Below are 16,584 nucleotides of genomic sequence, written 5' to 3' on the forward strand. Positions count from 1 at the left end.
TTGAGACTGTAATATGACTGGAGGAATAATGGTTGAGTAGAATTTGCAATTCCAACATCAAATAAATGAGAAAGGAAAATATATAATAATTAAAAACTTGCTCCTGCAAGGCATATCTTTCTCTCCACCAACATCTTCAAAGGAGCCGGTCTAAGGCTGTTCATTCAGGTCCCCAAGATGATTTTAGTCATTGAAATATTTTGCAAAACGGCGTTTCTAACAGCTTGACTTTGCAATCCCTACTGTGTTGAAAAAGCATTTATTTCAGTAAATGCTCCTTTTAGGTGTCTTGCATAAGGTTTACTCTCAAGAGTTTTAGATAAATATTGCCAAAGATTTAGAGTTTACTGGTTGGTAGCTGCTGGTATTAACAGGTATGGAGGCATTGAAGAAACACAGTAATTTTAGAAAACCCCAATTTTTCAAAAACCATTTAATGTGAGATTTTGGATATAGAAGTTAAATTTGTTTTATTTTTCATTGCACTTTTATCGCAATGTTTCTTGTTTGCTGGAAAGGGAATTGTGAATATTTTTACACTTATGTGTGAAATATAAGAAACAAAGCACATATTCTTCATTCCTAATTATATTTGTTGCAGTACTTGACGCATGATTTTTCTAAAAATTGGGATCATTTAAGTTATTGGAATAACTAGAATGTTGAAGAGGACTATGCAAATAAAATTATGTTACATTTACTATTTATGTTTAAACAAAGTTCAGTTGTTTTTGTCTCTTTCTTACTTCTCTTTCTTACTTCTTACTACTATAAGAGAAATAAATTAATTTTGAAATCAAAGATCTATGGTATCCCTGACTTGATTAATTTCTTGTTTTTTCATGTCTGGTCTGGATTTACTTTTTATTTGTATGATTCCATGATTTTGCATGTATTGCATTAAAAGACTCTCTGGGTATGGGGGGTAGCAACACTTAAAAAAGAGTATGTGTTAGGAATCACTCCTTGGTGCCTGCCTTTTTTCAATATCAGTTCCAGTTTCTATCATAAACACCACCTTCCCTCAGTTCATACATGGGACAATGGTGTAACAATTCTGGGGAATTGCAGTCTTCCTAAATCCCTACTGGTTTTGGCTTTGGACATGTTTTTAGGTGCTTCAGCACCAATCTAGTCCTGTAGTTTTGCAAGGCTATCTCATCCTGCAAGTCGTTCAATTATTGATAAATCTTTGTGTTTAGCCCAAGGGCACAGGCACTTAATTTCCCTCACCTGTTCCTGTTCAGAGATAAACACTGCTAAGTGACACTCTCCCATCTAAAAGCTGTCCTGTTACCTTGGTTTCAGTGAGCAGACACTTGAACACTGTCACTGAACAGAGAAGCCTTAAAGTTTGCTATAGGTAATGCTTCAGCTGTTGGGAAATGGCTGTGTGGGAGGCTGAACTCTATCAGACCATTTGTGTACAAGATCCCAAGTGGAAGGAGACATCCAACATTTCCTACTTCTTTGCCTGGAGTCAGAGTGAAGGTCGCAGCCCATTATTTAACCATATTGAATCATACCCTTGAGTATCCCTCCCGATTTCCACTGGCTGCTTGGGAATTTCAGGGCCACTCTAAACCTCAGCATGTGAAATTCCAGAGGAATAGAACCTAAATTGATCAAACTGGAGCCCATGTTACCTTTGCATGTACAAATCTGTTTGAAAATAGTGTTTAAATGTGGTTTATAAACCTTAGCTAATGCCATAGGTATTATATTTTTAATTCATGGCACTATTTATTGTAAAGTTGTGATAGGTGAAGTAAGAATGTGTCTATTAATACTCTGGTGCTTAATAATAGCTACTTTTAAATTAAAACAGTCAATCTTTGACTTTTTCTTCTTATTTTGTTTTTTTAAACTTCTAACTAAACACAGTTTAAACTAATACAATTTGTGTTAGCAAATAAACACCACAATGGCCAAATTGTAGAAGAGTTTTATTTTGGCTTTGTATTTAGTCCAGGAAAAGTCTCACTTGTCAATGTGTATTGGACAGGGCAGCCTACACTCAACTGTCATGGAGGGGACAGACTCTTTTATATACCAAATCATGTACCAGAGCCTGAAATAAGCCTACACAGAGGAAACTGTAGGTAGAAAAAAGATTTTTAAATTGCACTAAGGATGTGAGAGTTCTCAACCATTCTTGACAAAAGACTTAGACACTTTTACGTTCAGGGAAAAGAATATATGAAATTGTAGAGGCGGGTTATTAAAGTATTTTTGTGTTAAGAATTTTACAGATGGCATTGCAGAATGAAATACATTCATAACAAAAGGGAGACCTTACTCAGGTAAATTTAGATCATTTAAAGGGATTTATAGTTAGCTTCTGTTCAAGACTGTTAGCAGGTTGTGCTCTGAATATTTTCATTTCCTCTGTCAGTATAAATTAGAGTTATTTCAGTTGAGGCAATGAAGCAACACCCTCATAAGATAGATGAAAGATATAGACAGGAATTCTGTGACCTTCCTGTCAATGAAAGAGGCTAAAATAAGCAAATCAAAATTGTGGAAGAAGCAATCCATTTATCATCAGATGTGATTTTGCACAGTTTTACCTCTGTTTAATATTCTCAGAATCAGAACCCTTATAATGAAACTCTATCCAATCTATTTAATTTTTTTTCATATTTGACAAGCACTGAGCATCTTTCGTTAATTGCATGTATCTTCTTTTTTAAGAATTTATTATTATGCTATTTTGGCAGTTTTTCTTCCTGTCTTTGACTTCTTTGCAGCAATTTTGTCCAGTGTCCCACTTCTTAGACACTAGCCAAGCACAGATTCTCTTTCAACTACCCTGTATAAGCATTGCTATTGCCGTACCATTTCAGTTTGTTCTACAATTTCTAATTCTTCTCCAGTGAAGATATGTGTATCTTAATCTACAAATAAACCACTTGCCTGATAACCTCTCTCTGATAACCGATGCCAACTCACAAGGCAAGTGGATTATAAGGGGGCAAATATGCAGTGAGAATTTCCCAGTATAATCCTCCCAATTTCATCAACACAGCCAAAAGTGACACCACTGCTTAAGAAGTGTTTGTGGATTTCTTCCTCACAGAATGTAAAATCATTTCCAAGCCTGTGTAATCCTCTGATATTCATAGCTTCCCACTTTTTCTGTCAGTAATACCAGTGTACATAGCTGAGCTCTCATGGGACACATTTTGCTTGAAACAAGAGCTTCTGTGTTTCTCAAAGAGAAGATTACCGCAGCTTTCAGTGATTGCTCATCCTTGCTGGTATTCCTAGAGTTCCTGTGCACTTCCTTGGCCTAAGAACCATGCATTGAATCTTCCCCATGTAAATTGGAATTTTAATACCAACAAAGCCTTTATCTCCATTACTATACTGCATTGCCATTATCCACTTATACCAGATGAACACTTACGACTAGAATCTAGAGGATAGAATCTATCCTCTTTGCTTTCAAATTAGGTTTTAGGAGGAAAATATTGAATGGGCTATGTATTCCAGGACCAAATCATGTTTGTAATCTAAAGCATAGTTCATAATGTCTACCCATACTGTGTATGCAGAACACCAGTGTCCTATTTGTAGATCTCACTAATGCTGACTAATTAATGTGTCCCAGTTCCCATAAATAAATCATTCTGGTGCCAGAATCTCATAAAGGCCAGCTCCACTGCAGGTGCTCACAAGTTCAGGCTGAGTGGAGCTAAAACCACAAGAAGGTTGTCCCTTTTTCCTCTTGAGTCTGGCAGCTGGTATGTCTTGACACTGCTGTGGCATAAAGGACATGAAGGGTAAAATTACAGTATCCTGGTGTAAATGTCAGTCCCAGATTATGCCTGAGCTTTTGTCCTTTGTAGCAAAGCAACACAACAAGTGCAGCATCGCCAGACTCTCAAGCTCTGTCCTTAGAGAGCCCTTTTATACCAAAGATTAGGAGAGGGATCTCTGATGGGTGCTTGGAGCTTGTTGCCTCAGCATCTCTGAGAGGAATTTCCCCAATAGCATTCCCCAACAGAGGTTGGGGGTTGTCTCTTTGTTTCTGGCACTGAATGTCAAATCAACAGGATCTCCTCACATACAATTATTTCTATTAATCATTAAAGCTAATAATTTTTCATCTTTAGATATGCATAAATATATTGAAGATTAGAATGTTTCATTCACAGCACAAAGTCAAAAGAAACACAACTGAGGCCAGTAAGTACAAAATAAGAAATGTCAGAAAGAAGAAAATATGATATTTATACCTTTTAAACAGGAGACAGTATCTATAAGATCTTATTACACCTAGCACTAAGCTTTAACCAGAGATCATGTTCTGTCTTTGCCCTTGTGACTGAACATGAGACAGGGTCAGTCACAAATCGGTCGGTCCTGCTACCCATGAATAGCAGGGAAGCATTTGCGACCATTATTTCTGATTTTGTGGGCCTTGGGCACTGGGGCACATACTGTTTCAATGGAATATAAAAAGAATAAGTCTTACAGCCTCAGACAGAAAAATCTGACTTTGAAGGAGGGTAGTAAAAGAAGGGGGAGAAGCATTTAATGATATCTTGCATAGAAAGATAACCATGAAACTGTTTAAAACATGTTCCCAAAACTAAGCTGCCCTGTTCTGTGGATAAATCAACAATTTATGGAAAGTGTTCAATCGCTTCCTGGAAACAAAAAAGAATATTTAGTATTTTTTGCTTCATAAAGCAGCATCTCATCCAAGAAATTCAAACTGTTTTAGGCACTGGCTGGAGACATCAGTCAGTATCACAGGACTCATGAAGACTGTCAAGCTGATCAAGTTCAATCAGTATCATAAATTTACATTAAAACCACAAACTTGACATCAATTTTGTCTTTTTTTTTTTTTTTGTGAAGATGTTCTTCCCATCTTCATTTAAATTAAACACACGGAATTTAAATACGGTGTTTAAACAGAAGTATTGTTGTATATCATCAGCAAAAGGGATGTTGATTCATTAGCTTCAAATAACATAAACTAAAAAATACAATAATTTCCTTCCAGCTGGTCTCTACATGTTAGCTGTTTAACATGACAATAGCAATAGAATCCATGGCTGTGTTTCCCAGGGCAATTTACACCAGCAGCTCAAAGGAACAATTGCTGCGTGGCTCAACCTCACACTCACACAACACTTTCCTCCACCACTCATGCTAGCTATGAATCTTCAGTCATTTCCCAGATGAATTTTGCTTTTCTTCCCCAGTTTCTGCCACATATTTAAAGTGTAAAGAGACAAGACCAAAACCACTGAGAGTCCCTGCAGATGTATAGAAGGTTTGTGGCTGTGAGTGTGCTGTGTAGGGACTGTGGATGCACAGCTGGCAAATAACAGAGGAAAGAAGGTGATTCTCCTGACACCTCCTGGAATCTTTAAAGATTTCCTGTAATATGTGCTGGGTCTGTAAGTGTGTAATGCACCAAACAAAGTGAACCTTGCCCTTTTATTTTCTTATTCGTTGAAACTATCACTCTTTGTTCATCAGAACTCCCAGTGAAATTTAAAAAGGAGAGAGAAGCTCTCATGCTCAGGTTTAGTTTGCATGTGACTGCTCAATGGATCAAGAAAGTAATAACGGGGAGGACAATAATAAAGGAGGAAACTGGAGACATCAACTAACAGTTGTGAATCACAACTTACACAGCTTTCTTTTCCATAATTAATTGAAGGAGCAGGTACAATGCACATTGACTTGGAAATGAGGTCCAAAGACAACTTTGGTACATGCAAATCCTTTTCCACTCTGTTCTTTACCTGTGAGGTTTGATCTTGGTCAGGAGTGAATGTTATGAATTGTTACAAGGGATAGTTGGTATTTTTTGGAAGGAAGGGAAAGGATAAGAGAAAAATATTAAAGGACAATCACATTACATGGAGGAGATAGAAAGTCTGGGAAGTTTATAAAACTTGGACTTCAGATAAGTAGCAGAAAGTCACTGTAAGACATAAACGCGTAAACTTGCAAATAGCAATTATGATTTAACATCCTGTATCAGTACTAGATTTCTGCATGAAAGAAAAAGAAATTAATATTATGAAGGTGTTTATTAAATTATTTATTGCAGAGTATGAGCAGAATTCTGTGGCATTTTCTCAAGGAAGCAATCTATATGTGTTCAACATGCTCAAGGGCAAATATTTCTTAGAAAAGTTGTATTCTCTAGAACAGTAATGAGGTTGGTTAACATTATGGCTCTTGAAATTATGATCTCAGGAAAACATGAATCTGCAATTTACATGGTTTAATAATTGTTAGGGGGTAGTCATCTATTTGCCTGTATCACTGTGTTACTAGAATTGCCCTAGGATTGGCATAAAGGGAACAATAGTGAAGGTTATTCAGTAGTCAGAGTAAGTCAATGAGCATTTATACAGTTAGATATTTCTCTCTAGAAAATATAATATCATTTTAAAGTAACTAGTATCTAACCTTCTGTCTCTATCAAATTTATGAATGTACAAGTTATACTTTATCTATAATTATGTCAATGATACAACACAATGAAATTATATTTTAGAATATTTCATTCATTATATTTGTCATTTATCTTGTATTATCAGTACAAAGTTACAGAAAACATGTAAAGTCATGACCACACTGAAGCAAAAGTTTAACAGTCTGACATCCTGGTTGTCTAGAATGGTTCCTTCAAGGACATCACAAAGTAGGATTTCTTTATGGGAGAGTTGTATTAATTTTAAAAGAGGAGGAATGGTTTTGGGAAGGAAGGAAGGAAGGAAGGAAGGAAGGAAGGAAGGAAGGAAGGAAGGAAGGAAGGAAGGAAGGAAGGAAGGAAGGAAGGAAGGAAGGAAGGAAGGAAGGAAGGAAGGAAGGAAGGAAGGATTGGAAATCTGCTTTGCTTGTGTCCTTAATATGCTACAATGTTAATTATATTTAGATTCTGTTTAACTAGTACTTATCATTTGAGGTCCAAGATTAGGACAATAAATTATTCATCATTAATTAAAACAGTGATTATCTTGTTGGAGGGGGCATGTCATCAGCACTTCAAGGTACTGTTAGGCTTCTGGTTTTAATATTGTAAATCATTACTATTTTGCAGATTTGCTGTACGGATACTACAGACAACAGAGGAAATTAATTGAAGAGATTGATTGGTCATACACAGGTAAGCAAAACTGTCTATTGAATAACTTATTTCACATTGATATTTATGTGTTCATTGTTACAATTTTAAGAGCCTCATGTATATCTGTATGCACTTACTATATGCCTAAACAATTGATAAAGTGTAGGATATGGAATTTTAAAAATGCAGGAACTTTACAATAGGAGAGTATTTTCATCTATTTAGATTAGTGTTTTAATCTACTTAGTAATAGATTGCATCTATTACTTTTGGAAAGAGAAAGTCCTCGTCCTTAAAACCTCAAGCTGAGACCTGATTTATTTGATGAAGGCTGGGTCAGTAAATTGTAAATGGCTCATTAGTCATCTCAATATTATTGTTCTAGCAAATCTGAAAAGCCTTCAGAAAGACTGAAAGGCACAGTGCATTATGTGGGAAAGAACCTCTGTATACTGCATATGAACTTCTATCCTGTGCTTGTGAGCTCTGGAGCATCCTTTCCATGTCCTGACTCTCCTAAAAACTCAGTCACTTTGTCTCTCTCATTTGCATGAGTAAGAAAGATATACCCTGAAATTTTTCATGACCATTGCCTCATTGTAGAGGAACAATGGAAAATTCGCAATTTACCTCTTACGTTCTTGTGTATAAGTCAAGTGCTTTCAGTAATACTGAAAAGATAATTTTTTCCTAGGTGTCCTTTGCCCAACATGTAGGAAGTGAGTTCTTATGGGTATTTGTAGGCTCTTACGTTTTAAATTGTTTAAGTTACTGTTTCAAAAATACCAAACTATGAAAAATAAGGACTGTCAAATTTCAGTCTTTCATAAATTTGATTCAAAATATGTTCCTGTAGTTAAGGAAAATTACACCATTCTTTTTATTTCTCTCATTTTCAAGACAGTTTTTATCTTCTAGTGTAAAAATGTCTAACAAGTTTTAAGCCTAGAGAGAATTGAAACAGGCTAGTCATAAACCTTTCCAAATGAGATTTATAATGAAAACTCCCACTTACACAGATTGTAGTGCAAAATTCAAGCATAAGATCAATCAATACTGTATTTCATGTTCAAAGTTTCCATTTTTTAATATGATAGTTACAGGACTACAGGATAAACCTCCTGGATTCCTGGTGACCAGAGGGCAGTCTTTAAAGGATAGCAAATGGGGTTTTTTAAGGATATCAGAGGGTACAGCTCTTTCCTAGGCCGCACAGAGCACCCATGCACTGTGCAGCTGCTGCAGCATCCACAGGTCACCCTTAATGGATATTTTGTATGGAAAAATAGCACAGACTCGGCATGTCAGATGATCCATACCTTTTGTTTCTTTCCCTTAATGTGTGAGATACCTGTGTGTAGTCATCACAATTCAAATGCTTTGCTCTAGTGACTGCCCAGCTGGAAAAGCCTTTCTCCCCATAAATGGATATTCAAGGCTTTTGGGGAAGGCTGAATGTAAATCAGGCACTCAGATCTTAGGGCTAGCAATTGTTTGCAAGTTGAATAATATGGGATGCTTTGCTGAAATACCAGGTTATTGGTTCATGGTGTAGGTGGAATACATAAACCCAGCTTTCACTAATAAAAAGGCAGCCTTCCTGAATGTGAAAAAAAAAAAAATTACAGATTTTAACATTGTACTTTGGAGGCACAAAATCTAAGACTGAAGCATATTGGTTTTGATCTCCTTCATTTAATAATTTAAATTCTTTTATTCCGAGGCGAGGGATATCAGGTACTATATGTATAAGCACTGTTCCTAGCACAGGCTTGTAATGGTTGTGGGGCACAGATGAACTGCACACTTTGGAGTGGCTTTCCAGTACATTTTTTCCTTGGACACCAGTTATATTCTACTGTCTTATAACCTGCTCACTGAAAGACTGAAGTGAAAAATTTCATTGAAAGTGAAAAATTTCATTGAAAGTGAAAAATCAGACTCAATGTGCCAATGAAGTGTTTTGAATGGACCTGGGGATCTGAGCCCATAGAGTCTAATCCACCATGGGTAAGAGAAATCCAACTGGCTTGTAAATTAACCTGAGCTTGAGCAGTGTAATTCTCTATATCAGATAAGAAATTTTAGATACATTAGCCACAGTGGGTCAATATACTCCTTTACTGGGATGGTGCTGTGAGGTGAAAGCAAAATGGAACTAGAGAGTTTTACCTGCTAGAATCATCCAATTTCTGAAGGTGAAGTTTCATAATAAAGCAATTTCATGTGCTGGAAATTAATGTGAGTCATCATCAGATTTTAACTCATGGATAAATGTATAATTATTTCATAGATGCTGCTGGAAAGATTTTGTATACTTCTGAGAGCTCGGTTTTAAGCCATGCACAAAATCTTCATTTGCAAGCATTAATTTAATCTTTTGTGTCCTGACTTTGCATGTATTTTCATAAACAAATACAATGTTGAAGAACTGGAAGGTGCAGGTTCTTGTTTACAAGCCTGTTTGTAAAAATTACTTTATTTTGACAACCTTTGATTCTTAAAACATCATAGACACTTTAGAAAATATAATTAATATTTTAAAATGGTGTCAAATGGCAAAAAGTGAATTCAACCATTTTTTGTTGTAGAAAAACATGTTGCACAGTGAAAATTTGATTTACTAATAAAAATCAGTTATATACTAATACATACTTAAATCAGTTATATAGTAATTGATAAGCAAAGGTCATTTAGACAATATTTAACTCTACCACTAAGTTTATTCATTCACATATTACTTCAAAGCATAAACAAGAAATATGAGCTTCAGTTACTTTCTGTCATAGAGGTGAAAGATCTTTTATTTTGTGCTTTGCTTATCTGCAATTGTTTTTGACAGAAGGAATGATATAATGCTGTTTTCTGGTTCTGATATTTGGGGTCTTTTTTAGCATGGCTGGTTGATAGTAGTCCACCAAAGGTCCAAGTCTAAAAGTTCAAATGTAAAACTGGCAAGTGATACAACAAAAAAGATTTTGTTTTTCCCCTAGTGAAATGTCTTTCTATTGGGTTTCAGTCTTGGGATTTTGGTTCTTGTTCACAACAAACAAATTATGTACTTTAGGGGAAGAAAACCACAGCTGAAATTTGTTAAAAGCAAGAGATTAGTCTTCCAGGAATTAGCAAAGCCAAGGGTTTTAAACATTTTTTAAATTTAATTTCTATGTAAATGAATACCATAATCAGATCAGTGTTCTTTGTCTCACCATGTAGGAGTGTTGTGTTCAGCCTGTGCTGCTATTTATTGTGTGAGATACTGTTACACAATTGCCTTACAAATATTGGCAACTCTGATCTTGAGGAAGGGTAATTTTGGTATAAACTGATTTGTCTCCCTGTATTCAAAGAACATTTTTATTATTTGCAAGCAGAATCTGAATAATATTTCCTTCTTCTCTGATGAGAAGCATTGTGCATCATAGAATCACAGTATAATTTAGGTCTGAAGAGGCCCTTGGAGACATGTGATTCCAGCCTCAGTTTAAAGTGGAACGAACTTCAAAACTGAAGCAGGAAAAGTACTGAAAATCTCCAAAGAAGGAGATACTGCAGTTTGGTCAATGTGTTCCACTGTTATTTTGAAAATATTTTTTTCAATACTCAGCTTCAATATGTCTTATTGCAACCTGAGGCCGTTGCTTCTCACCCTTTCCTTGTGCACTGCTGCGTAATTGCCTTTACAGAGCAGTAGACTTCAGCTAAGTTCCCTCTCAGCTTAAGCTTCAGCAAACTCAGGTCCTTCAGCCTCTCCTCATACGTGATGTACTCCAGCCCCCAACCACCTCAGTGGCTCTTGGTTTGTAACTATCCATTCATGTTAGGTTCAGGAGGAAATTGAAACTTAAACTAGCATTCTCGATGTCACCGCAGTGCAATAGAGGGGTAAAGTCACTTCCCTCATCCTACTGGCTCCACTCTTGCTAAAGTAGCCCAGGACAGAGTTTGTCTTCCTGACTGCAAAGGCACACTGCTGATACACACACACTCATTCCATCAGGATTATTAATTAAGATATTTCCAGATAGTTTTTTAAATCTGTGTTTCTTAGTAGTAATGTATAGTGATAGTGCTCTTCTGGCACTAGCCCAATACTTCCTTCAGCAATGATGCCTAGATTTAATGATTTCTTTTGTTTGCTCCCCTGTTAACTAATGAACTAATCTTGGTAAACCTAGAATTGTTACCTTTTTGTTTCTGATTCAACAACCTCCTGGAGATACTCCCTTACTTTATCATTCCCACTACTATTGCTACACAGACAAAACTTCAGTTGTTATTTGAAAAACTGGGTTTGCCACCCCAAGTCTTATGAATGTGCTGTGATTGCTTCAAATTTTCATGCCTGTAGTTTGGCTCAGAAATTAAAATAGCCTTTGTTTTCAGTGGTACTTACTGGCAAAATGTGATTTTCTTTCTTGCCCAAACAAGAGCTAATATTTTAATTTCAAATGTTCTGTCATATTTCAATACTGAGGATTCCATTTCAAAGTCACTTTTCATTAAGTTTATGGAAAATACGTTGTTGCTTATGTCCATAACAATGCATGGGTATATTTTGCTTTTCACTCAGCCTAAAAAGTGAGCAAGGGTCTACAATCTCAGCTGTGACTTAACAGAATGATTTTAACACTGGTAGCTAACTCTGCTTATTCTGTAAAATGTCTGCTGCTTCTGCTTCCCGCCAGTTCAGTCCAGGTAAAGTGGAAAATTTGAGTCTTTCCCCTCATCCTCACCCTGTGTCTGTTCAGCAGCCATCTGCTGGGAGCATGGACAAGGTCGGGCATGCAGGTGCTGCTCCCTGCCCTGCAGCTACGGTGACGGAGAGGCTGTGCTGCTGAGTTCGTGTGAGCGTGGGCATGGTGCATGCTCCTGTGAGACAGCTCCAGGAGCAGGGCAGAGGGAGTCAGGAGGGAAGGGCAGGGGTCTGGGTCTGGGCCATCACCTCCCAGGGTGCAGCGCGATAGATGAGCCATTTTGTGAGCCAAATGCTGACAGTCAGCCTGTGTGGGAGAGTGGGATGCACCAGCAGGAGCCTGCTGGAAGTGGGATCCGGGAGCTGCCTGCTGAACTGACTGCTTTAATGGACAGATCTGCCAGACCAGACTGAAACATCTCCAAGAGAGCCCTGGCCAAGAGCTGATTAAACCTTCTGCTTTCAGTGGCTTGATAAAACTGTGTTTGGGTAGATGATGCATACATGCTGGGTATATGCTGCATTAAGTTCAATTTTTTTTTTCTTGCAAAGTAACTACTATGGCAATATTGCATAATTCATGAGAGGATCTAGCCTTTTTATGAGATCCTGCCAAATAAATAATTTTGTGCTTTCTATTCACCAGGTATAATCATAACTGATGTGCTGTATTGGTTGTGGATAATAAAGAAAAGCCTGTACTCTTGGGCTCTGTGGGTTCCTTCAATAAAGGATGCAGCATATGAAATGAAAATAACTACTTCTTTTATTAACTTATAAAAATAGTTTTGCAGAGGGTCTTTTTTATTAGACCTTATGCTTCCAGGGCTATCATACCTTTTCTTACAGGACAGCTCTCTACATTTATTGATAACCCCCCAGATCAGCCACTTGTGCTTCCAGTCACTAAATTCACTAATTAAAAAGCTTGTTACACTATTACTGGTTTTGGAAAGCTTATGATTCCACAGCAGAAATTACATAGTTATACATCTTGTTTGCATCAGAGGGACAAAGTGTCCTCAAGTGAAAAGCCACATCCTGGCATTTCTGGCCGAAGAGAAATTAGTTTTAAGATATCTGAGTGTACTGAATGAACAGTACAAAGCACGTTATTCAACAAAAAGAAGATGTCTATTCAGTATATTTGTTGTTTTGAATTCAGAGAAAATGATGTGGTTCAGAAGTCTGTTTACAAGAAGCTTTCTTTTCAGTGAAGAAAGTGATCTTTGAGCAGTAGAAAGTTATAAGGAGCAAAGTGGAATTTTTTGCTTTTATTCAGTAGTATTTCCAGGATAAACCGAGTGGAAAACTTTTCAAGGATTTTGGGGGAGGAAGTAAGAATTGAACCCCCAAATAATGGAATTTTCAAAGTTGGATGCTTGTAGGACGGGTGTGGAGAACTGCATGTTGGTGTTCATATTTGTCTCATCACTGCTAAATTATAGCATTTTTATTTCAATTAATATTAAAGTGATCAATTTTCCAAAGTTTCCCAGTAAGAAACTCAGATAAGGCTGTTGCTTCCTCCATTTCAGTCCTCTAATGCTATAAACAAAAAACCATTTTCACAAAGTTCACAGCAACTTTTTCTGAGCATCATCCAGATTCTTCAAATGCAAGGTGTTTTCTAAAGTACAGAAGACTAAGTGTGAGATATTTGCATAGAGTGGCACTGCTGTTATGCCAAGGTCTGTTCAGAGGTCAGAAAGATGTAGAAACTTCACATTAAGTAAATGCATTTGGAAATTAAAAGCTTTTATAGGAGTGCTGTATTTGGAAATATACCAAAGTCAAATGGAAAAATCAAATTTTGACTATCTCACAGCAGACTGCAGCTATGGTTAAGCCTCTTTGCCCTTCAAAAGGATCATAAAAGTATCCTTATGCACATACTACTGAATGATTTCTCTTTTACAAGTGCATTCAATCTATGCTGCAGTAGGAAGGTGGGGACCACTTGCTTACCAGATGCACAGATGATTACTCTGAGTTCATCACCTCCATATCAAAATGATCTGTGAGTTTGTGAGGCTTAGAGCCCAGCAAATAATTCTGACATTGCTTACATTTACAGAAGGCCATATTTAATTATCTGCTCCATCCAATTCATTTAGGACTTCCTTACTGACATTTTTACCCAAAGACTATTCTACTGTATTTAAAACAGGTTTTAATTTTTTCTTGTGAATTCAAACCCCACCAATTTCAATATGCAGTTTGATAATACCTAATAAATAATTCTGTGCAATTTGCTCAAAAATTTGAAGCCATTCCTGATCTTGTTGTATCTCATTAATTCACAGATATCAAACCCTTCTAGGTAGATTTTCCATGTGATGTTCTTTAATCCATAAGTGTTAAAGCAGTCCCCCAAAGGGCAGGTTACACAAATCTGTGAGAGAAGGAAGATAAAGGGTACAACGAAGGATCCTGAGCAGGAGGGGACAGTGGAGTGTGGCTTCTCTCTTGACTGCACAAAGCCTTCCTGTAGGCTCAGGTGCCCCTGAGGACTGCAAAGTTTCCTCAGGGAAGTGGTCACAGCACCAAGCCTTTCTGAGTTCAAGAGCATCTGGCCAACACTCTCAGGCACATGGTGTGATTCTTGAGGTGTCCTGCACAGTGCCAGGAGTTGTTCTCAATGGTTCTGATGGGTCCCTTCCAACTCAACCTGTTCTGTGATTCTGTGAAGCCACATCCTCCACAAGCTCAGGGAGTGATGTCAGCTTGGCAAGTTGCAAGTGCACTTGACTTAGTTGAGGAAGGCATAGGAGGGGCAGGACACACTATTTCAGTTTGTAAATTTTGAATGCTAAATTACTACAAATTACTGTAAACAAACCAAAATTTTTGTGCTGTACTATGGAATTTCATCTTCAAATGTTATAACTTCTTTTCCCACAAAAAAAAAAAAAATTCCAAAACTTTTGAGTTTGAGAAACTAGGGAAACCCACAGCATTTCTGTCTTGGAATAATCAGCATTTGCCACTAGATTTATCAGTTGAACTGTTCCCTCAATCATTCGAATGCCAGGATCACAGAATTTCAGTTCTGATCATCTCTTCCAGCTGTGAAAAGTGCACAAGTCCTTTTTTTATGAGAAGCCAGGTCTCTCTGCATACATATTTAGCTGGTTCCTGCTATGCTTCAATAGTTGCACAGCAAACTCCATATAGTAGTTGGTGGCCTCTTTCTGTTCCAAAAGCTTTCTTTATAAGAGAGTAAACTGTGGCTTGATCTGATATTGCCTGGCATTGATCCTGTTTTAGGAGCCACAGAAACAATTGACTTGTCTTCTTCCATCTTTTATCATAGCTGCTGCATTTGAAACCTAAACTGTTTTCCTCTGTCAGTGGCTCCTCTGACAGTGCACTTTATCTGATGAAAACTGTGTTAACAAGAGACTTTTCAGAGGGTAGTTAAGAAAATTAAATATTAAAAATGTAAAAGCCAAGAGAGGGATAATGTGATGAATGGTAGAAAAAAGAATCATTTACATGTAAGGACCTGGAAATTTGTTTCCCAACTTCTAATATTTCCCTACTGTGTAAGGAGCCAATTCAGGGCTTGAGTGCATGGCTATAGACTGGTTGCAATTATTTTTGCTGCATTAGTGGCATTAACAAGCCCACAACAACAAATACATAGTTTTTTATTACCCTGCATGAGTTACTGAAAGGGAAAAACTGAAAAAATATTGTCACTGGAGTATTTACAAATACTGGGTCAATGATTAATAATTCTTTTCTCCTGTTTCAGAACAGAGTGGATTTTCTGCCTGCTTGTACATGTTTTGATCACTTTGCATATATACAGTACAGTATGATCAATCTCTGTTATATCTTTCCTGTTGTATTTCAGGAAAGCAAATCCTGTATGGCTGGCATTCTAGTCACTGAAAAATTACAAGCTAAAAGATTTTTTATTATTATTACCAATGTAATTTCTTGAAAGCTAGCTTCACAGTAGGGCTGTGATGTGTGTGAACAGAAGAACACTAGCACATTACCTGTTTAATCTGTATCTCACTTGCTTTCCAAGTATCCAAAACAGATGCAAAGTGGCCAGCACAAACAGGCAGTAGACAATATGTAATGTACATTCTTAAGGAGTGAGAACATACTTTAAAAAAACAAACATTCATTTTTTCAGCTGTAAGTACCCACTTCACACAGATTCAGTACATTGTCATGGCTAACCTTTACCAACACATTTAGCCACCAAGATGAGATCTGCCAGTTCTAATGTGATGTGTATGAAAGCAGTGCTTGTTCTCCTCCGTGTGAAAGCAAATGATGGTAATCTGTTGCAGTGGCTTGATCACACATCTGAAGTTCCCATTGAAATATTTGGTTTGTTCTTAGAGAAGCTGTGGAGCATGTGCTAAAAAGAGCTTTTCTGGATGACTTCCCGTGTCTCCTTACTTCATCCCATTCTCAAAAGAAATCTTCCTATCCCTTCCATTTTACACTTTTTGTCATATCGTTTTATTTCTTCTGTTAGATTGCAGCCACGACTTGTTTCCCTTTTGCATTCTTCTTTTTCCCGCTATCAAATAATCATGAAGGGTTTTGTTGCCTGCTTCTCCATGGCATTCTTAATAGCTCCATGAGGTAACTGTCAGTTCACCACTTTATCTCCTGTGTTTCCAGGAAAAACTTTCCTCCTGAGTAATGAATGGAGAAAGAGCTGGCTGAGTGTTTCCATGACTATCTTGCAGTCTCTCTGAGCTGCCTTTTCCTAAATGTCAGAGGCACTCTCCAGCGTGGTTACCATGGTGCC

The 16,584-nt window shown here is 37.1% G+C and overlaps 1 protein-coding gene across 1 annotated transcript in view; it reads left to right on the top strand.

Moving 5' to 3' along the window:
* The window catches only part of PTPRZ1 (protein tyrosine phosphatase receptor type Z1), a 131,589-nt gene that overhangs the window by 34,131 nt on the left and 80,874 nt on the right, over positions 1 to 16,584 (top strand). Inside the window, 1 exon segment of the mRNA XM_033058203.2 lies at positions 7,079 to 7,144. Coding sequence (XP_032914094.1) covers positions 7,079 to 7,144 — 66 coding nt within the window.

Source organism: Catharus ustulatus, chromosome 4 (assembly GCF_009819885.2).
Source record: "Catharus ustulatus isolate bCatUst1 chromosome 4, bCatUst1.pri.v2, whole genome shotgun sequence".
NCBI lineage: Eukaryota > Metazoa > Chordata > Aves > Passeriformes > Turdidae > Catharus > Catharus ustulatus.